Source organism: Ostrinia furnacalis, unplaced genomic scaffold (assembly GCF_004193835.3).
Source record: "Ostrinia furnacalis isolate ACB-3 unplaced genomic scaffold, ASM419383v2 OfSCF5095, whole genome shotgun sequence".
In the NCBI taxonomy this organism is placed as follows: domain Eukaryota; kingdom Metazoa; phylum Arthropoda; class Insecta; order Lepidoptera; family Crambidae; genus Ostrinia; species Ostrinia furnacalis.
Window position 1 is genome coordinate 166,222 of NW_021135334.1, and position 23,603 is coordinate 189,824.

The 23,603-nt window shown below is 36.4% G+C and overlaps 2 protein-coding genes across 2 annotated transcripts in view; both read left to right on the plus strand.

The window, feature by feature from the left end:
* LOC114360594 (transducin beta-like protein 2) overlaps nucleotides 1-23,603 on the plus strand; it is a 95,995-nt gene that overhangs the window by 34,251 nt on the left and 38,141 nt on the right. The window contains exon 3 of the mRNA XM_028315338.1: nucleotides 21,897-22,120. Coding sequence (XP_028171139.1) covers nucleotides 21,897-22,120 — 224 coding nt within the window. The remainder of the gene's footprint in view (nucleotides 1-21,896; nucleotides 22,121-23,603) is intronic.
* On the plus strand, nucleotides 10,896-12,852 carry LOC114360588 (RNA exonuclease prage). Its single transcript, XM_028315329.1, has one exon. It carries the CDS (start codon nucleotides 11,306-11,308, stop codon nucleotides 12,515-12,517), a length of 1,212 nt encoding a protein of 403 aa, XP_028171130.1. The 5' UTR covers nucleotides 10,896-11,305; the 3' UTR covers nucleotides 12,518-12,852.

The window sequence follows — 23,603 nt, forward strand, 5'->3', positions numbered from 1 at the left end:
TTTTAGATGTTTTTCAATTTTGCATTGACGCATTTGCTTCGGAATCTATTATCCCAAAAGCCAAGCTCTCTGCATTTGAGATCACGTCTGCTTTCTTTTATATGGGAAGTCAATTTTTAATAATAGTTTTTGAGAGCTATCGAGGTCCGGTAGGGCAAGAGGTCGTTCGAATAATAAGTTACAAACACAAATTATTCAGTGTTTATTAATAGGTATTATATCTTCTAATATGCCATTGATTGTTTGTTATTGGCGGATATTACGTAGTTAAGTTCCCATGTTGTTTACTAGCAAATAAAATGGATATATGCAAATATGGTTTGAGTAACTGCGGACTGTGTCAGTTCTAACAATAGTTGATAAATCCATACCTACTCAGTATAACAGTTATGCGCCTGTTTCTTTGTTTCTAGGTGAAAAAATTAGACATGTTGTGACACGTCCTAATTGTTCTTTGGAGCGTGAATAATGTCAGTTCAATTTGTTTTAACTATCTATTTGGGTGTAAACACTGAATTAATTACCGCCATGATGTTTTCAGGCCTATATTTCGACTGACAGTTTACATAAATTACTTAATATTATACCGATTTAAGTAAATTAATATTGACTGCTGCTTGTATTAAAATGAGACTCGCATGTTTGATTTTCTCACATGAATAAATACCACATCTTTTCTTTCTAGAACGACATAGAAGCTTTCTAGACTTGTGTTATCCACACCTACAACAACAACAGAGCATTAGTTTCGGTGGCATTAGGTTACTTAAAAATACAATAACACTGTTTTTCATACAGTTTCCGTTTGCAAATTAGGCACTGTCTATTTGCGTATACGCGTACGCGCCCCTGACTACCTCAACCCAGTAGCCAGATTAGAATCACATTTCGCAATTGGTTATTATAATGCCGTCCGATACAAAAGTTGGTAACAAACGTTCGTTTGCAATTGCAAGCAATGGCGGGCGAATTGACCATTTGGCCAATTGTTGGCGGAATAAAGCGAATGCTTCGCCCACTGAAGGTTTTCATCGTGAGACCTTCAGACTATTACATGGATGACGGGTTGCCCAACTAGCGTACAAATGTACGGCCAAGTGTTTCCGTTTAGAAACCAAGCATTCATGTTATTGGGCAATAGCAACTGTCGTCTTCGGCATGGCGCTTTGTTAGTCTAAGCTATACTTAGAACTAAGTTAATACAGATAGAGTTCATTGCGCTGATTCTTTACTGAATGTAGTCCAAAATAGTGTACCAATATCGTTACCACGGCAGCTTTGTTGTGTATATTTAAACTACCTAGTAACTCTACTACAGTAATAAGTAGGTTACAGATACTTAACTATATTATACATGGATTAAAAAAATATGATTAGTTACATGCGCTGTATTGTAAAAATTAAATACCAATGCACTTAAAGCCTTATCATTACATACTTGAGTTATATCAATCTAAGTGTTGTACGTTGTTGAAAAAATACAATGCATACAAAAGTGCTACGACGCATTTTAGAGTGAAAAAATCAATCGCAAAGTTTTAGGTTTAACGTTTTCCTTAGAAACGATATTGATCCTGGTTTCTATGTTTACATTATTTCAACTGTATTCTTTACATCCTATACCATATAAATGACTCAGTTTCTATTTCCCATCGTGTATCCTTATTCAACTTTTGACCATGCAGTTTTCCGTAGAATCACTACGCGTATAAACAGTTTTGACGTCACAAAATAATTTTAATCAATGGCACACATCCTTGTTATAATGTTCTAACGACCTGCATGTTAATATCACGTTAATAGATGCCACGACGCAGTTTGATCCATTTGTCACCACTTAAACGTGTGTTTTGATTCGACGTGGTTCTAGTTTTTTAGATAAAAAGTGACGTGTACTTTATAGGCGATTACCCTAAATTTTAGTTCATATATCAAGCCGAGAAACCTAAGTAAAAAGATGCTGCGCAGCCGCCAGTTAAACGTATTAGGTCGGTAGCAATAAACCTGTTCATTTTGTCACCGTTAGGCCTACATTGGTCTCGAGCCTACAGGTCTCACGGAATCAAAACGAACCGCCTCTATGTAAAAAGTATCGAGGGCAAATCATATCGCAACAGTTCGTTCTATCCTGATTTGAAAATAAAAAGTTGTAATAAAACTAGATTGAGCTCCATTTCTGACTATTCGTTCGGTTTACCATAAATGAAGTTATAAATGCATTTAATATCTCTATAAATACGTGGGATTTTAGAATGATAGGTAATTCATTATTGCTCTATGAAACAATAAGACAAAACGTGGGTTGTATGAGTTGTATCGCACTCACACGAACAATGATTTGCTACTTATTATAATGTGTACTGATTTAACAATATACTGTTATTGAGCATATCCAATTGAGAAAAACTAGAAGAAATTTCCCAAACATTTCAAGTTTTCTTATGTCCTGAAAATTACTAACTCAACCATAAAATTAAATTGGTTGTCGTTTGTACGCTCTATTATTGTTTCGAAATCGATAATGTAGAATGGGTTGAAAGACATTTGCAAATTAATGACCAGTCGGACTCGTGGTGTCTGTTCCCACAACTTCGAAACAGAACAAGACAGTTATTTGTGACGAATAGCTAAATTATACAGCGCATCTTGGTGCCGTTAACCTAAGAATCGTTTTAAAGCGTATGTAGACTAGCTAACCCTATAATAAGTGGCTATCGAGTGGCCATCAGATGACATTGTTGCTCTAACACGTAGAATTAGCGTGAACCAATTTACATAAACCTACTACATCGTCACTCTTGGCGAGAAGGCCGTTGACCGCTAATAAAACGTCACTTTGACTCGGTTCTCTTTAGTAAAATATTTATTACACGGAATAGTTAAAATTGGTCAACTGTGCCCCATGAAATCATTGACCGACATAGTTACCTTAGAATTATTAAAGTATCATTTAGTTCAACACCGAGTGACTGACACAATGAAATTGTATAGGTAGTTCTGTTGTAAAAAAAAAATAAGAAAAAAGTTGTTTTTTCCGTCCATGGATAATAAAGGTGCAAAAACAACGAATAAGTCGTATATGAGACAATTACCTACATGATGACGTAATTTGGCATCCCGCCGATCGGGGATTCCGAGTAGACGACAACGTTTGCCCTCCACCTTGACCAATTGATCACTCCTCAAAATAAACGGACTCAAGACAAGCTAATCATAGTATCAAATCGAATTTTCATTGTTTTATTTTTATACATGATAGTAATGTATTATCGTTATACTGTTATTCACTTAGCTAAAATTGCACCGATGATATCTCGAATAGTAAATAATTATCCATTTTAGTCATTATACTCACGATGCACAACGGATGACACTTATCTTTATCAAAACAAAGTTCGCTGGAACATTTTAATCGTCTAAAGACAGGTGATTGTCTTAGCGATGCTAATTAAAAACATTACTCATACAATAAAGGAATATCCAGGGTAGAGCTACTTAACTGCGCAATATCGTTCAGATAAGCGGTCAATGTAGGAAACGAAGATACGGTTTATGTAAACAAATAATAATAAAATTGTAACTGGATATGAAGTCTGCCGTTTGTTTGACGCATTCTTTTGTTTATATACTGATTAACTCATGTTATAGTCGTAAACGAGGGTGAAATGATTAAACTATAGGTATAAAACAAAAAAGTTACCTATACCTATCGTAAATGTGAAATGAACAAATAAATGAGAACAACAAACTAACAAAAAGTTTCTTTATTATTGAAATAACAAAATAAAGTAGCACATTTATGGAGTTACGCAAAATAAAATTTTACCGGTTATCGAAAATTGTGTTCTGATGTAATTAGGTCAATTGTTTCGTGATCCATATCACATGTTACAATTTCAAGTAAATAACATTGATGCACACATAAACGGTTGTAATCGGGATAATTCGTATCTTCAATAATATATTTTTTCTAGTAATGTTCTTTTCTAGTAAAAAAATAACACTCCGGAAAATTATTAACATTTTATCTATCTTTTTTGATGTAACATTATTATGTATAACAACAAAAATGTGATTATCTATTACCATCTAAAACCAGATAAATATGCACTCAATATAATTTTTAAGTGGGCTAAATACCTCAATAAGATAAGCTATAGAATAGAGTATATAAAATTTGATGATTTGTGCAAACAGACATCAGACAGAGTCTATATAAATATTTCTTAAAATAGCTAGTAAAAACTAATTCCGCTTGCCAAAATCACAGTTTTAATCAGAAATGTCGTCATATTTAAAACGAGCACTGTCTTTTAACATTAACTGACGTTATAAACCAGCAGACAACTGTGTAACATGTTATATTTGTGATTCTGAACATCAACAACAAAGTAGCGTTGCCAAAACATTGCCTACCAAAACGCACTCCAAAAACAACTCTACATAAAGCACATGCCTCAGTCACATGCTGTATATTTGTTGTAACAAAGAAATCAAAGTGCTGAGACAAAGATATTAAAACTAATCGTATTCTAGTCCCGTAGCAGGTAGTATTCGCGTGTATACTACACGGCGTGTGTGGACGTGCCCCGAAAACGTTATTTTTCCGGTTTGTTAGACTAGTTTTGTCTCGGAGTTACACCGTTATACCTATTAGCGACATTTTGTCAACATCTCTTAACCTATAAGGCAAAGATCTAGCAGTTAGTTTATTAATCGGAATCAAAAAGAATGCAGTTCAGTTCTTGTCGAAGTCAGACTGTTAGGTTTTCCCAGAACTTAGAACATTTTGCAAGACTAAGCACTTTTGCGTAAGCGTTTTTTCCTAAGAATCGGAATACGAGAAAAAGTGCGAATATGACAAGATCTATTCGATTTCATACATGCTTTTATCACCGTTGCGAATGATTGGCAACATTTAAACTAGTTGTGCGAGGTAATAAACAATTATTCACCTGCTCGTTAGGCTTAGATACTTTGTAATTGATTTCATTTTCAATTTCACATTTGGAACTGTGTTCCGCAAACCTAACCTTACCTAATTACCTGATTTTGTAATAGATTAGTAATGTCAGTTAAGTTCGAAGTAAATAAATTCTGATTTAAATGTTAAAAATAAAAACTTATTCATTATTAGGGTCAAAGTTAATGTACAGTCGCGGAATGAAAAGGTTGGTCACCTTAGTGTCGGTTTTCGCTTGCACTAGGTACTGTGAGAGTCAAACCTGCCAACATCATAACAGTGCAAGAAACAGTGCTGCTAACATTTAAACAAATATGACGTTTGCTAACGAATAAGGTTTTGCTTGTTTATTTTTCTATCCCATCAGTGCAATGCAATGATGACATTGACCAATTGACAATAGTTTTTTTTTATTTAAAAGAAATAATAATGGCAGTTTGAACCAACAAGAAGGTTTTAGTTTATCAATATAATTTTTAAGTGGGCTAAATACCTCAATAAGATAAGCTATAGAATAGAGTATATAAAATTTGATGATTTGTGCAAACAGACATCAGACAGAGTCTATATAAATATTTCTTAAAATAGCTAGTAAAAACTAATTCCGCTTGCCAAAATCACAGTTTTAATCAGAAATGTCGTCATATTTAAAACGAGCACTGTCTTTTAACATTAACTGACGTTATAAACCAGCAGACAACTGTGTAACATGTTATATTTGTGATTCTGAACATCAACAACAAAGTAGCGTTGCCAAAACATTGCCTACCAAAACGCACTCCAAAAACAACTCTACATAAAGCACATGCCTCAGTCACATGCTGTATATTTGTTGTAACAAAGAAATCAAAGTGCTGAGACAAAGATATTAAAACTAATCGTATTCTAGTCCCGTAGCAGGTAGTATTCGCGTGTATACTACACGGCGTGTGTGGACGTGCCCCGAAAACGTTATTTTTCCGGTTTGTTAGACTAGTTTTGTCTCGGAGTTACACCGTTATACCTATTAGCGACATTTTGTCAACATCTCTTAACCTATAAGGCAAAGATCTAGCAGTTAGTTTATTAATCGGAATCAAAAAGAATGCAGTTCAGTTCTTGTCGAAGTCAGACTGTTAGGTTTTCCCAGAACTTAGAACATTTTGCAAGACTAAGCACTTTTGCGTAAGCGTTTTTTCCTAAGAATCGGAATACGAGAAAAAGTGCGAATATGACAAGATCTATTCGATTTCATACATGCTTTTATCACCGTTGCGAATGATTGGCAACATTTAAACTAGTTGTGCGAGGTAATAAACAATTATTCACCTGCTCGTTAGGCTTAGATACTTTGTAATTGATTTCATTTTCAATTTCACATTTGGAACTGTGTTCCGCAAACCTAACCTTACCTAATTACCTGATTTTGTAATAGATTAGTAATGTCAGTTAAGTTCGAAGTAAATAAATTCTGATTTAAATGTTAAAAATAAAAACTTATTCATTATTAGGGTCAAAGTTAATGTACAGTCGCGGAATGAAAAGGTTGGTCACCTTAGTGTCGGTTTTCGCTTGCACTAGGTACTGTGAGAGTCAAACCTGCCAACATCATAACAGTGCAAGAAACAGTGCTGCTAACATTTAAACAAATATGACGTTTGCTAACGAATAAGGTTTTGCTTGTTTATTTTTCTATCCCATCAGTGCAATGCAATGATGACATTGACCAATTGACAATAGTTTTTTTTTATTTAAAAGAAATAATAATGGCAGTTTGAACCAACAAGAAGGTTTTAGTTTATCAATCATAATAATCTTCTTGACAAGATAAATCGAAAAAAAAATTTTGAACTTTACTGACGAACAGTTAAAGATTATTTTCTCTAACTCGAGATTATTCTGTAACATAGTTTCAAAAGGTAATATGTGCTCGCGATTCGTTGAAGGAATCAATTTGAAAACTGACGAACCTTTTCATTCCGCGACTGTACTAGTCCTTGTGATTCCAATGAATTGCTTCCTCCTGCATGTAGATTTATTTAAAGTATATTTCTATTGTTGTTACGTTTTATGCAAAATACAAGAACAACATACATGTTACATTTTGCTAACACTATCTTGTCAACATGAGAAGTGTCCGTGACCATTCCAACGAAATGCGTAAATCATTCGATTCGAATAAACATATTTGTGAGGACAATACAGCTGAATGTTATGAAATGATTATTTATGCCTGCTTATTTGACAATAATATGAGGTTATTCATTGGAGGAGGCTTAGTCACATTGACGAGGCGAGCTCCTTGACCTAGATCCACCCTTCCACCAGACCGTAGTCGTGACAGTGGTCACTGCATCGTCCGAGAACAACTTTCACCGAAATATCAGCATACGAAGCTTTGACTACACTTTTCTCTACACCAAACGCATTCCAACACCAGACTCTAGAAATTCGATCATTAATTAAAACTCAAAAACAAACGTTGACACACTTTGTCATGTTTTTGATATAAACCTGAACTTGTCCCTAATCAGCACTAGAATACGCAACGATTATCTGCACGACAAGTCCAGTATATTACTATCAATTACAACTCCATAAACTACTGCTAATTAATTTCAATTAAAACATTAACTTTGTATTAACTTCAATCATGCTTATTATCTAGTTCTATTAGAAAATATAAGTCATAAACATCTTCAGCTGTTAATTGTTACATAAAGCAATTGAAACATGCCAGCTGTCAAAACATTCGATATCGATCAATTCGATCATCAACATCGGTCGCAGTTCTTTGCCAAGGTCTCGAATGCATACCGGTTCAAATTAGGTAACTGAAAACGAATTTAAGTTCCGGTAGTACTCCTCGCTGCCCTGGCACACTGACCGCGATTGCGAACGGGCACATCACAGGTGGGCGTATACTTTTATAGGCAAAACAGGTCTTGCACGCAATTATTGTGCCGGGCGCCTTCCGAGGCGTCGTCGAAACAAAGAGAATTTGCATTAACAACACCTGATGAACGTCACAATCCTTCACTTACTGGAGAAACTGAGAAAATTATTAAAACTCTACAGGAAAACCAAATAGAGCAAAATAAGTAAAACAAGTAAAGATGCAGGCGACGGATGTTAAGATAACCATATTTTGCAAAATCGTCTTTTTAAACTCCTTGAAATAAAACATGCTCAGTGCTTTGCAAGGTCTCGACTCAACCTTCAGTTGTAAACATGAAAAAATATTGTAAAAGATAAATGTACAGTCATCGATGCGAATATTTTAAATTTTACCAGTGGATACCTACATTTTTCTCTTGGTATTTTAATATTTCAAGTCGTAAGTGATCGATGTCAATTTGTACTAATGTAGAGAAAACTTTCTTAGTGAAAGAAACTATAAAATTTTATTAAAACAATAAGATTTGTATCTTCTCACGATTATGACATGCATAACATAACAACATAAGAATAACAATTTATAAGAATTATTTAATTATTGTTATGAGCTAGTTTCGTTTCTTAACAGAATTGGTACTCAAGTTTACTATGATCATCCCTCAGCTAAGCACTGACATGGTATTTTGTTTTGACACTTTCTCTCCTCGACTTTTGATTTGAGACGCGCTACATTATTTGCTCTGACTGTTTCTCTTTGCGCAATATTACAATACGAAGTCAGTTTAATATGTATTATCTTTTATAGAATATGGTAAACACTATTATGTTAAATAATTCAGACACTTCATAACAACTTTTTATTTTCAACCCTGCGTGGCATTTTGCCTGGCATCATCGCTTGTGTTATTTCATCATAAATTACTTTATTTCTTTCTCTGTAATCTTCCTTTTGTAGTATCTTCCAAGATTTCTCAAAGGTTGTCTAGTACTTTTTTATGCGTGGGTAATATCGAGGTGACTTTTGCTAGTTTTTCAGACGTTTTATGCGTGGTATTTTGCGTGGGGCTTTATCATTGTTGTCTCTTATATTTTATACTTACTTGTGTAGAATTCTTTTTTATGTCGCGATCTTAAGCTTCTCGTGTCAGGCCATCTAAGTTTTACGATACCGTTTGACGAGACGATGCGCATTTGACATCGATTCGAAGGTTATCGGCGCCGGTGTCAGCGACCAGGCGCGCCCACACGCGCCTCTGTATACAAACACATACGCGGCTGCCACGATACGTTTCACGCTTGGACCGATTCTCGTACACCACGCAATCAGAACAAATCTGACACCTATAACCGCGCAGTAAGAAACAAAACAAGATCGCTCGCGTGCTGCACAGACGCGTGGAGTATGGACGTGTGATGATCACAAGCGTATCCTTCATGCGTACATGCGTTCGATAGTGAAGTTTATTTCAGATTATTGATCCGAACGAAAATATTTAGGTCTGATTTTTATAAATACTGATAACGTTGTAAATAAACACTCGTGATAAAGTGTTAGGAGTTGTCTTCGCCTACGCCAAATCCAATTATTTTTCATAATGGTTTGTTTTTGGTGTGCTCTTTGCTTATGTCTTTGGTTTAGTTACAATAAACATCGTTTATTAGGTATATCTGTCAATGCCCATTCATATCCGCGCTCGGCGTAGATAGTTTTGTTTACATACTTCAGGGAGTTTGGGCCATTGACCTACAACGTTTTTCCAGCGCGGAATAAAATTATCGTTAGTTTTATTAATTGACACGCCATCCAATGCGATTTGGTGCTCTAAACTTAAAATAGTATGTATTTTGAAGGTTATTTTCAAAAGCAAAAATAGCAAAATTGCCCATTAAATTACATGCAAACTAGATTGCATTTGCTCTAATAATACAAAGGGAGATAGTCAATATTTTGCCTGATTAGGTTATCACCCTAGCCTCATTGCATTACCTATTTTCTCTCTGATACTATTTGAGCAAAATCGTAGTTTGTGTAACAGAATGTTGCGATGGCTGACAAAGGTTGTATGTTATAGCACTTAGAGCTGTAGTCGGTTGCCTGGGAACCATTCAGAGGTAATATTGGAGCTTTTGCCATCCGTGGAAATTGTAGGTCACGTCAATCGCAGCCAGCACATGACGTGTCGTTTCACGTATACCAAAACGTGTTAATTTTACCTCACATCGAATACAGTTGCCTTTTGTAGTCAAAGAATGAAAAAGATCTTTTACAAGATTCGTTTTTACCGAAAATAGTTGAGGTAGTCAGTCCCATTTCTGTGAAAGATTTAAAAGATACTGAAGGGGAAATACCACGGTAAAATGTTCTATCCTTAGAAAAAGTTTTAGCTTTTATGTAAAGTAGCATTATTGTTTTTTGAGAGAAAATAACACTGGAAAAATACCATGTCAAAGAAAAGACTTCTGAGTAAAGTAACTTTAATATGCTACATTTAATATTTGAGCGAGTAATATAAGTAGATTTAGGCGTTATAATATTGCGTGTTGTTTTCATAAAGTCTAAACTTCCTAATAAAATCCTTCGTGATGTTCCCTAATCGATTTATCCTCGTCTCAAGTTCAATGTCTGAGATTGAATTCTAAGAACTCTCGTGAACTTGTAGAATTCGTTAATGTCAGACGATTTTGGCAGTAAGCTTGAGTCGGGGCAACGGCCGTCCTTCCGCCTCGCCCCGGGCCCGGCCACCCCGCCTCGTTCAGTCTACGAATATAAATAACCTACGTCACACAAACCCGTTTCATTCATATTGCGCAGCCTGAAATTTTGCCCAATTCAACACCCATGAGGAAAATACCACGCATCTAAAATAATATTGAAAACTGAAACGGTCATCAACTAATCATGCACTCTAAATTATTCAGGCTAAAATATACATCAGACATGATACAATGGTAATTACAATTTTAGCAATAATCACTGTAATAAACTAATGACCACGCTAAATCATAGCTAAGTGAAAAATGTCATTAGTAGGGATATAAAACCAGTGAAGTCCTGTTTATTTATAGTCGAGTATTGAACGTACTGCCGCTCTACAGGCGGCGGCGCGGACATCAGCTGATCCGTGTAAACAAAACGCGAGTCGCTATTACTTTCCCGGTAATAGCGACTAATTCTCTATTTACTTCAGCACTTTGCTCACTTTCTGGGACCGAATGTAAAAAAGGGTCGACCCCCTTTATTTAGTAAACAAAGAAGGTTTATTATTGTTTAGAAAAATGAGAATAGGCCGGTCGATTGGCATGTCCCGTTAACGAACGCGCGCTACCTACGTGACGTATAAAGCGTGGGCTGCCCCACCAGCGCGCCATTAGTACAGCGCCCGCGCGCGCGATTACACGTATCCGCTGACTCCAGCTCCGCGCTCGCTCTCTCGACTCTATGTGTATACAAGCTGATCAAGAAAAATGCATTTCTGTATTCAAATGCACGATTGGTTTTACCAAGATTCAACGGTCACGACGGTGGACTCTGCCAGCTCCGCAGCACGGCGGCGCAAGCCGCGCGATCGACGCCGCCCCTCGGCCTCGTCGCCGCCGCCGTCGACGCCGCCGAGGATCTCTCCTGAAGAACTAGCAGAAGCACTCCGCCCGCATATCCTCTCGCCGAAGCGCATGTGGGCCCTCGGCTATCCGCTTGAACTCGAGCCGAACTCTACCAAAGCTGTGGTGTATATCAATCCGCCGCCTCGACCTAGACCTCAGTTTACTTCTTGGGATGTAAACGCTCCCGTGTTTGTGCCTGGTGGATCGCAAAGTGACAGTGGTAGGGGTTCGTGGGGTTCAACTCCGCGTTCGGACAGTGACGAAGAAGTGGATCATATTGCATGTGCAGAACATTTGTGTGTGCGTTGTGATAAAAATTTTAAAATAACTTCCGACGGCGAATATGTGTTCGAGGACCCCTGCGTCTACCATTGGGGTCGCGTGAGTGAAAGCCGATATGTGTGCTGCAATGGACCTTACGGCTCCACGGGTTGTGTTGTCGGCCGGTGTCACGTATGGAACGGCACCAAGCCGGGCATGAACGGCCCCCTCGAAGGATATGTGCGTGCCCGCTCGCCTCGCGGCGGAGTGTACGCGATCGACGCCGAGATGTGTTACACCACCGCCGGACTGGAGCTGGCTAGTATCGCGGTCATAGCAGCCGATGGCCGACTTGTATACAGATCTCTAGTGAAACCGAGCTCGCCTGTTGTGGATCTTAACACTCGTTTCTCGGGCATCAGGCCGCGCGACTTGGCGCGCGCGACTAAGACGCTACGAGATGTGCAGAATGACATATTGGGCTTCGTGGGCACTGACACGATTTTGATTGGACACGCACTGGACAATGACTTGCGAGCGTTGAAGTTGCTTCACGGCGCAGTGGTGGATACTTGTGCGTTATATCCTCATGCTAGAGGGTTCCCGCTGCGTCGCTCCTTGCGCACGCTTACCGAGGAGCTTCTGGGTCGCTCGGTGCAGCGCGGGAGCAGCGGCCACTCGCCACTGGAAGACGCGCGCGCGGCTCTAGACCTGGTCCTGCTAAAGGTCCAGAACGAGCGCTCCCGCCCGCGCGCCGCCCACCACCAGCTGCCCGTGCTGCAGCCCTACGACCCCCTGGTCAGTGCCGCCTAACTAACGAGTGATAAATAAGTAATGACGACTGTTCAATGGACATGAACTATGATTACATACATAATGTTGATTGTTTAATTCGCGTGAACGGACTATGCTAATGACATAATATCATTACGTTGACGGAGTGCGCGTACAAACAGTATGTGCCTCTGAATTGCGACATGGCAATAAACGTGATATTTTTTTAAACAATCTTGTCAACTTATTTATCCTATTTCCCACCGTGTTTAATTGTAAGTGAAATCTAGTTTGTAAGATAGTTTTAAGTTAGATGTTAGATGAATAATTGTATGAATTGTTTCATTGCATGAATTTCACATTTGAATCTATGATTGATGCCATAATAAAAAAAGATTTATTCGTATCGAATGAATATTAATGAATTAAATGATGACTTATTTTTCTTTAATATTGTCTTTAATTCAAAACTGGTGCCTATTTGTCTCTGAATGAAACTTATAAACACTTTCACTACATGGGTTTCTCTTCTACGTAACTGTGATTGCCAGTATTATCACGTAGAACATTTATCATAAGCTGAATTCGACGAAAATGTCGAAACAGCGTATACTTTGAAAACCACAATGCAACATTCATAAAATTATGACTACAAAGACACTTTTAGATGTAAAGTACACAGATAACAGTATCTCAATACGACAGACACTGTACTGAAAAATAACACATCATAACACTTGAATTATAATTAATAACTTATAAGCTAATCTAGCGATGATAATAAGATTAATCAGAACAAACAAATTGATTGTCAAGTAAATAATACTTATGGGGCATTTCACGCGAAGCGGACAGCGAAAATCAAGTCAGGTATTGGATTTTGTTCATATTTGGATTAAATGTACTGCTATATGACCTGAATGGATGTGCATCATTATAATTTTTTTATGAAGCTTAGTTTATTTTTTATGAGCGTTCAAAAAATTGGTAAAATTTTAGGAACAGATTTTTCAGAAGCTATTACTGCTATTATTACATTTGATTAAAAATAAACTAACTATTGGACTTTTGAGAATAAATAACTGTGTTTCTTACTATTTACTACAAATTTGAAATTTCTTTTTTGTTCACATTGAAAACCGGAAGTAAAGTTTTAAAATCAAATTTTACAAAACTTCGGTATTTTTAAAATTTTTAATTTTTATTTTAAATTATACCTAGTAGTCTATAAATAACGTGTGTAAAGTTGTAGAATGGAGTCTGTATTGGTTTTTGATTTAGACGCAGTACAGTGCGAGCGCGCCGCAGTGAGCGTCATACTGGCTATCGACATTTGGCTACTGTATAAAAATTATTTGTTCGAAAATAACTGAAACGTTAATATTGTTGCATGCATACTCTTAAACAATTATAATTTTGACTCGGCGAACTTCGTACCGTCTAACAGACAATGATTGTTGGCATTGAGATGGTATTACGTCGCAGACCACCCACAACTTATTGGATAATACTCTTAAAACATTACCCTTCTTTTTGGGTAGTCGGGATATGTTAATCCAGGGTGCCAGCTATCTCCATGCCAAATTTCATTAAAATCTGTTCAGCCGTTCTTTGTTTTATACATAAAACAAAGTCGTGTTAGTTACTCGATTTATAAGTCAAGAACGGCTGGACAGATTTTGATGAAATTTGATATGGAGGTAGCTAACCAACTACCTAAAAAAGAAGAATAATGTTTTTAGTGTATTATTCAATAAGATGTGGGTAGTCCGCGACGTAATACGCACCATCTCAATGCCAACAATCATTGTCTGTTAGACGGTACGAAGTTCGCCGAGTCAAAATTATAATTGTTTAAGAGTATGCATGCAACAATATTAACGTTTCAGTTATTTTCGAACAAATAATTTTTATACAGTAGCCAAATGTCGATAGCCAGTATGACGCTCACTGCGGCGCGCTCGCACTGTACTGCGTCTAAATCAAAAACCAATACAGACTCCATTCTACAACTTTACACACGTTATTTATAGACTACTAGGTATAATTTAAAATTAAAATTAAATTTTTTAAAAATACCGAAGTTTTGTAAAATTTGATTTTAAAACTTTACTTCCGGTTTTCAATGTGAACAAAAAAGAAATTTCAAATTTGTAGTAAATAGTAAGAAACACAGTTATTTATTCTCAAAAGTCCAATAGTTAGTTTATTTTTAATCAAATGTAATAATAGCAGTAATAGCTTCTGAAAAATCTGTTCCTAAAATTTTACCAATTTTTTGAACGCTCATAAAAAATAAACTAAGCTTCATAAAAAAATTATAATGATGCACATCCATTCAGGTCATATAGCAGTACATTTAATCCAAATATGAACAAAATCCAAAACCTGACTTGATTTTCGCTGTCCGCTTCGCGTGAAATGCCCCTTATATCAAATAGAGAAAAGCAAGAATTCGATATTCACAGCACAGAATATCATTAATCTGTATTGTTTTGATTCGTCCGTGCTATGACTAAGCGCATGCCGTCGGTTATTTATTTTTTCTCGTGACTGACTCAGCCAAAATACTTCTGGTTTTCTTGGTAGACAACACATAATGCATATCCACGTAACACGTCCTATATCATGTTATTAATATATTATTGGAACGGCACCATTTTCATATTCAATTTCCTCTTATTCAATTGTTTGTAGGCCGCTCTTCTTCAATTAATATGATAGTTATCATACGACCGTGCACTCCTACCGGTTTATGTAATGTCATTACATAAACCTATGACGAAATGCCTGGTGGATGAGCTAACTCAATGATTTCCACTTCCACTTCGGTAGGCTCTGAGAAATGGCCTAATAGACTCGTTTGCTAAACGTTTTGACGTAAATTCAGCTAATGCGAATGACGAATTTATTGCAAATATTTTTTGGTCAAGGATTTTTCCTAGGATGAATCAAATTTATATCAATAACATCGCACAAGGGCACTAATTATATTCTCTCGCTTTTTCTATGACCAACTCAATACAGGTCAGTGCAAAATAGCGAAATTGGCCTATAAACATTATTGATACATATGGGTAGGAGTATTGCCCCCGTGTCCGGTCATAACACTCGGTGTTTACGTTAGTGCCGCAAAATAAGCTGTGTACTCATTCAAAGTCAAAGTCAAAGTCAAAATTTCTTTATTAGTTTAGACTAATAAATAGTTCTTACAAATCGTCATTTTGCTCTTAAGGAGCCTCTATATGTCTCATAATCTTTTTACCCTACCAGCGCTTCGAGACCAACATTTGGCAAGTGCTGAGAGTAGTAGGTACATTCGATTCAGGAGCAGTTCACTGAATTTACCATGCATTCTTGTATAGTGTATCTTATAAGAATGGGTTAACAATCTAATCCACAAATAATTAACACACTAAGGTCAATGTATAATCTAAAAGGGACGTGTTATCGTCATAATCATTTACAATACGGTCTTCCTCATAGATGTAGCAGTTGATAACAGTAAATAATCGTAGGAATTGTATCACTAATGATCCTAATTATTTTGTATTACATTTATTATGATTTGTTCGCACTAAAAAGTTATTCGAAATAGTTTATCATTTACGAAGTCGGAAAACACGACGCGACAGACAGCGTCACCGGTGGCCGCAGGAAACATTAGTTTTGTTGCTCCAATAGTAAGTATTTTCACGAAACAGCTGATTAATATTGATAACTGAATGATCAGATGATGATAGAATGATAACGACGTGTTAATCGTGACGTCACTCGAAACCTTATCGCTTGTTTATAGTTAACAAGAAATATGGGCGTGTCGTAACTGATAGATTAATGTTGTCACACGGTTGCAAAAATAAAGGATTAGGTAATTGGAAATCTTGTCTTACTGGTTAGTGTGCACTATGTAACCATGAATTAGTTTCTGACAGACACTTCCTCTTGAATCCGAGCCAAAACGCTTCTCACAGGGAAATTTGCTCACTTAGGCCTTTGATGATAAATGGGTAGAGTATTACAATGACTTTCGTCATCGTCGGGGTTCGACACCTCTGTCGTGCAAAGGCCTCTTCTCAAGGTGCGTTCAAAGTTCGACGTTCAGGCCCAGGTTACTGCACTCAAACATGGAAAATAAACGTATATTGGTAAGGTCAATCGCAGTTTACAAATATTATTTAATTTGACGTGACGGCCCTTCATAATATTGAACATCACGAGTATTTGAAATCATCTTGGCCTCCATGCTTCGGCCAGTTGCGCCTCCGTCGCGTCGATACGTCTTTCACAATAATACTTGCACAAAGTGTGGTAGTGTTTCGTCATGGTGCTCACTTACAATAGGGTTTACGCAACTTTAAAATTTATTTTTTCGTAAATGCAAAATTTTATACAAATGTAGAGTCATCAGACTGAATAATTTTGGATAGATAATTTACAGCTTAAATTAAATATTTATCAGCTTTGTTATCGATTGAAATCGAATTCTGTCGATTTATTAGAATGATCCCAATTCCTAGAGGATTTTATTGTAAAAACTTTTTTCTTGTAACTGTTTTTGTACTGCCTCCACAAAATTATTCTGACCCGCATTAAGTGACAACCTTAAATTCGACACGCCCACTACGGCCCCCACTTTAGAGACCACACCGTAACACGTTATTTGTTTATGCGTGTCGTCAAAATATTCTTGTCAAATACAAATAGTCATAGCTAGCATTGCCCAAACCTTTACCGAAGATATCTGCATTTTGTTTCTGTAAAATCTCGTAGTTTATATTCCACATGCAGCCAAACGCATATTGTCAAGATTCCAGCCATTTGATTTGCAATGTAACGAGTCAATGAACTCGGTCCCAGTGACTCATACAAAAGATTCAGTTAATAGAACAGACTGCGGAATAGTAAACAATACATCACCGTGTCATATTTATCAGGCGCCTCAGGCGGTAGGTGCCAGCTGTCAAAATAAACTACCTAACACCTACAAACTGCCTACGGAGAGATTAAGTCAGATGATGGCCTCAAGTTAATCGACAATGCTGTTGGACCTTGAATTTCGTATGATCACCAGCAGAGACGAGTTTTTTGCCTTATTACGGGTTGGATAAGAATCGCCTCTCATTAAGTATGTATGAATCGACAATCGTGATTATAAATAAATATAAATGGTGTAGGTGAGCCGAAGCCGGGCTGTGGCTATTGTGGATTCGTATATTTTTTTATCTGCGCTCGCGCAACCACTTCCTAGTTCCCTTGAAGAGGCCGTTGAACGAAAAGACTTGAACGCGCGCACCTCGGTCATCTTACCAAAAAACACGTCACTTCTAAAGATAAATAATATTGGTTACCAAACTTATACATCACAATAAAGTAATATTATAGTGGGTAAATTCCATTTGTCTACGTATTAGGTCAGAAGTTCAGACATTGTTAGGTGAGGTTAGTGTTGTGTAATCAATTCCCCCGTAGCGACACGGACGCGCCAGAGTTAGATCATGAACGAGAACAAAAGGGTTTTAAGTGATTGATTGCGCGCTGGTACATACAAGAGTTACTAAATATATACTAGTTGTATGGTTGGTATTAAAGTTCTTTATATGGTATTACATTGAATGAAGTAACAGATCATCCCCGCAGACTTGTAGGTATACCGTCTCCGTTCCGGTGTGGTTAAATAGGTCTCTAGAGACAAATACAATTAGATACGTAACAGTTTTTTGAATACAAAAACGTTGTGTAATTTTCTTCGTTACTTACCTATGAAATTCATGATGCTTGTAAAATTATTCATAATTAAAATCAAATCTTTAACATTAATTCTCGACTACGGGTAGAATGTCCTCATTTTATTTAACCTATAACTTGTCTAGCTTGTCTCTTCTTATCTTGATCGGCAATGTACGAGTACAATTAGATTTTTAGAGAGATAATGGTAATAGATTCAATTTCGAAGCTCTACGTCTACACGTCTCCAAGTACAATATCAGAATACTTAAATACAATACAGTAGATGTATGGCGAGTTAATGGTGGTGTGACTATTAACAGCCACAAGGTGGACCGACGACATCATAAAGGTAGCAGGAAGGCGCTGGACGCAGGCCGCTACCAATCGATCAACATTGAAATCATTACCGGAGGCCTATGTTCAGCAGTGGACGTCCTTTGACTGAAATGATGATGCGATTTAATATAAACAAAAACGACCAGGAAACTAATCTACAAGCAGAGTATTAAACTTTGTGATGCCGAGTATGATTTTTCTAGATTTTCTCTTCTCATCGCGTGGAAAATTGAATAGGTATTTTCTTCAATCATCCTCTTTCACAAATTGTTAACTTTCGATAGTAGCAAATTAGCAATATACAAAAAAAAATCGATCTGCTGCAAATAACAAAATAAAAAAATGTGTGTATTCGTTAGTTTTGTTGAGTATTGTGCGTTTTTATCTCCTTTAACTAATTACGCTCTGTTGTATTTCTACTAGCCGATTCAATATTTGTAAAAGTGGTATTAATTGAAACACTAGTTACTGTCGTGTAATTATTAAAAATTTATTAATAAAAAAAATAAATAAAAATGGTTTTCTTAATTTGGAAAATCATACATTACGGGGAAAAACCGCATGTTGCTGAAATTGCGAACTCTACATATTTTTACGAATATTAAAAAATATATTAATGTAAGCTGGCAGCTCTCAAACTCAATAAACTTTTGAATATCGAGGGTTTTTAATATCACAAAGGCAACATATTAAAATTATTGGAAATGTTTCAGCTTATCATTTCCATTTATTTCTAGAACAACTATAAAAAATCGTCAATTTTTCCAAGGAATACAAATTATGCATGCGTATGTTGATTTATCTGGGGGCAAAAGAAATTTCTTACGCAGGTAATAAAATCATAGGGTACCGTACAACAGAGGTGAACGAAGACACAAAACGAAGACCTATTCCAAGAATATCTGTTGTCTCGTTCTTTCTTACCGTCCATATTTGGGGTCGTATTATTAATATGATCTCCGGTTTGACCGTGGATCTTGAGACCTTGTTTTTGACGGCTCCACACGACCACGACCGGACCGAATCATGTGATGATTGATCTCAAGTGTGTTTTGCTAAGCAAATCATCACCCTTTAGTATGTTTGGTTCATCAAACAAAATGTTTGTGCTACTTTTACTTGCGTTTTGACCTCTGAAATGGAGCCACTGATAATGGCATCAAATTAAAATCTCAAGATGAAGACCCATTTGTTAATAAGTGGATCGCTGTTGGTATGCGTGTTACTTTGTATTGAGAATCCTTCACAACACGTTAGGGGTCGCATAGGGGAGAGTTGAACGACATTCCACTTTTGAAGTGGGGATTTGTTGAGCTATATTGTTATCGAAATATATTTCGTATATTAACATATTATATCGAGCGTAAACGTACTTAGTTGGTAGATAGGCTGAAATATTTGATTGTTGAATTAATATAAAAATATTAAAAATAATTCAGTTCTGCATAAATGAACGCCACTCCAACGGATATTATATGTATAAATTGGACGAATAGTATGATTCATTGTTTAGCTCAGGGTCTAACTAAATCAATTTACAATATATTATGATGACCTTTCCCTTGAAAAAATGTATTACTACCTACATTGTTGAAGGCAGTTTAATTCAACCTTTGTGAAAATGTATTGTCAACTAAGTATATACCTAATTATGAATAGTGTGACTGACCGTGTGACTTTCACTAAAACGTTTGATTGACATGGGTAGGCAATGATTCGCAGTAGTAACAACACTATAAAGAGTTCGTGGAAAATTGCTTAAATTAACTAATTTGTATAAGGCTGCTTAAAACGATACTTGAGCCTGGTTTTCAGCGGTCATAAATCACAAAATGACCAGTCGAAACGGAACTCAGAGCCGTGAAATCGGACGGTTACCGCTAAATGGCGCGGGCGCAGGAGCGCTGCCTGAAATCGCAGGCCTTGATACAGTGACTCAGTTTCGATACCAACTGGTCCGTTGACCTTTTACCGGTAAGCATTGTTATTTACTACGTTTGCTTAGATTGTAACAAAATACGCAGTACCTAGTAAAAGCAATTAGTTACTCGACATGAGTCACAAGTTAGTTATCTTACCGTACCATACATTTTACTGTTGAATGAATTGAGTCAGACTCTCTTTTGAATTACTCATTAACGTTATGTGCAGTATGCTTTTATACAAATTACAAAAATAAAAGACAATCGATGTTTAGTTTTTTTAAGCACAACGGAAATGTCATCAATTGGCACCTCATCTGATGGAAAGTGATGATCGTTGAAGGCCGAGGTATTAAGTAAAACCAATTTTCCAGCTTCGCAACTTGTTTTTTTAGAGGAAGATGGTGCAGATGGTTTTTAAACATTACTAATTCAGATGGATTACCTACAAATAAAAAAATACCCATACTAAACAAAAATTGTCATGTGACTAACAAAATTGGATGTATGTAGGTCATGACGAATCGTAGGTCGTACCCAACTACCTTCCACTTCTGTAAGTTACATGTCCGAACGGACTTGGAGAAACTATAATATGTACCTTATTTAATTCTTAAGAACTCTACATTTTTCTTAATTTCAATAACATAATGTTTAAATTATTAAAGCCACGTCCAAAAGTCAAAAGACGAGGATCGCGAATCGGTAACTTAAAATTAATAAGGCAATTATACCTTCGATTCTGAAATATAATTTTAAAATAAAGTCACCTCAGTGATAGTTTAAAAAAAAATAGTTTCAACAAAGTGCGAAGGAGCTCCGGCTTCGCAAGGCCTGCGCCTGCGCCAAAGAGATTGCCCGAAGTTTGTTTTGAAGCCAATTTATTATGAAAATATTGATCGGTTCCCGCTTATATTTGCCACAGAAACAAAACACTATCTGGCAATGAGAGAACGTGTCGCCCAAAAGCACGTGGGACTTAAAAGTAGCAGGAACTCGTAAAATATAATTGCTTTTTAAATGTAGGACCTTCCATCAGTGGACAATAGACAAATTGCCATATTGTATTCACGAATGCAGACTTTCTGTGAAGCTGTCTGGCGATAATGCTGTGGTAATTTTCAAAGATTATCAACAGGTAAAGCTAAAAAACCTACAGTCTTAATTAGTTATTAAGATTTCATAGATATTCGGTGGTAGGAATGTTAAAAACGCATCAGTTAAGATTTCCAAAAGAAATATTTTTGCATTGTTTCATAGCACAATAGTGATGTAAATGTAAAACATTTTAGAAACTTAGGTTATGTTTTGAAATCCTTGAATGGCCTTTTTGAAGGTGAAAGCGGAGAGCAGTGTCGGTCGAGTGGTGTAAACAGCAAAATGTAGATGCATGAGAAATTCTGCATAACTAATGAGGTTATGTTGTTTAGATGGTTCAGTGATCCTCTGGGACGTCCGGGACTTGAACCAGAAGGAGCATAAGACCCTGCGAGTGAATATCAACTTCGATCACGCGTCGCACGTGGCTTGGAGTCCTGACTCCAAGGCGTTCATCGTGCACACCGTCCGGGAGAACCACATCGTGGTCTACAAGATAGAGAAGAAAAAGGACGGCACTATTGGATCTGCTGCGCCTGTCATTACCTTTGATAAGGTAAGCAAACATACTTACTTAACCCAAGATATTGTACAGGCGACAGCACCAAACACTGGCATATTTGCAGTTGTAATAGAAGTTATTTTGCAACAAAAATACCTGATGTGCTGTTGACTGTACAATATTACCCTTGTTATGGAGTTATTAATAGTCTTTGTGCCGGATGCTATCAGCTTTCCTCGAGTTTAGTAATACGCCGTTAAGTTGGGCGTAGTTGCTTTGAGTGGTTACCTAACGAGCACTAAACAACGTGAAATTAATTTTATCTTGTACTAATTGAAGAGATAAAAGGTCATTATTTACAAACTACATCTTGCGTTTTCACTAATTATCTTGTACAATATTGTTGCTGAGATATTGTATAAATGTACTTAGGTCCTGCTCCTGACTGCACTGTACCTATCTACAGAAGACTGTATATCAAGCTAAAAACACTGACATCTTATTCAGGAGTAAAAGAGGCGATTTTCCAACGTAAATTTAGTCTGGTGGACTGTGCCTACAATATGGAATGGACCTTGTGTATTGCCCACGCAGTATCTGAAATCAATCAATCTCCCTATTTAATATTGGCTACCTCGAATAACAGTTTACGGACTGAAATAGCTCTGGAGAGCTTATATTGATTCATCTGCCCATGAAGCTGCAACCGGGATATGACGTCACACTTTAATTTAATCCGGACTATTTTTAAAAAGAGGTTATATGGTTGTTTGTGAATGATAAACTCTGGCTGGAACTATGATAAGGAATGTTTAATCACAGATCTATGATAAACATTGGTTCATAAATATTCACCTTTATGTTGTAAGTTGACTGTACTTGGATCCGAGCCTCCTGCTTCATTGCCTACCAGCCCTGAAAATCATCTGTTTTCAGTCTGATTTTTTCTTTAAAAATCTTCAAATAGTTATTCAGTTAGTACGAGAACGATTGCCGACAAACTGTTAAGCAGTTTGGCAGATAAGTATTAAGTAAAATCGATGTAACTTTTATGAGACAATAAATTAAAAAAAAAGTTATTCGCATACTATAGTCTTTTTCACGTAAGATGATCCGTATGACACTTCAAGGTTATCCATATTACGCATACTACATATGCAGAATATTTCTGAAAAAATATTTGTATTTTATTAGCAATATAATAAAAAAAAAAATAACTACTTGTCTTGAAATAATATAGTAAAATCTGAGTTTATTGATTATATTTTAATTAAATACGATGTAAAAATATTTTTTATTTAATGTACGCAATGTGTGAAACGGAATAGATTTAGTGCTGGGGTATTTGTTGTATAACAAAATCGATTATTTCCGCGGTTCATTAATCGATTGCAGTTAATACTTAGTTATTAAAAACATCACAAAAATCAACTATATTTTTAGATTGTTAACTTTAATAAACGCATTGAAAATAAATTAATAGTTTTTAATTTAAAGAAACAGAACCAGTACTTATTAGGAATCGTTTTTTTGAACA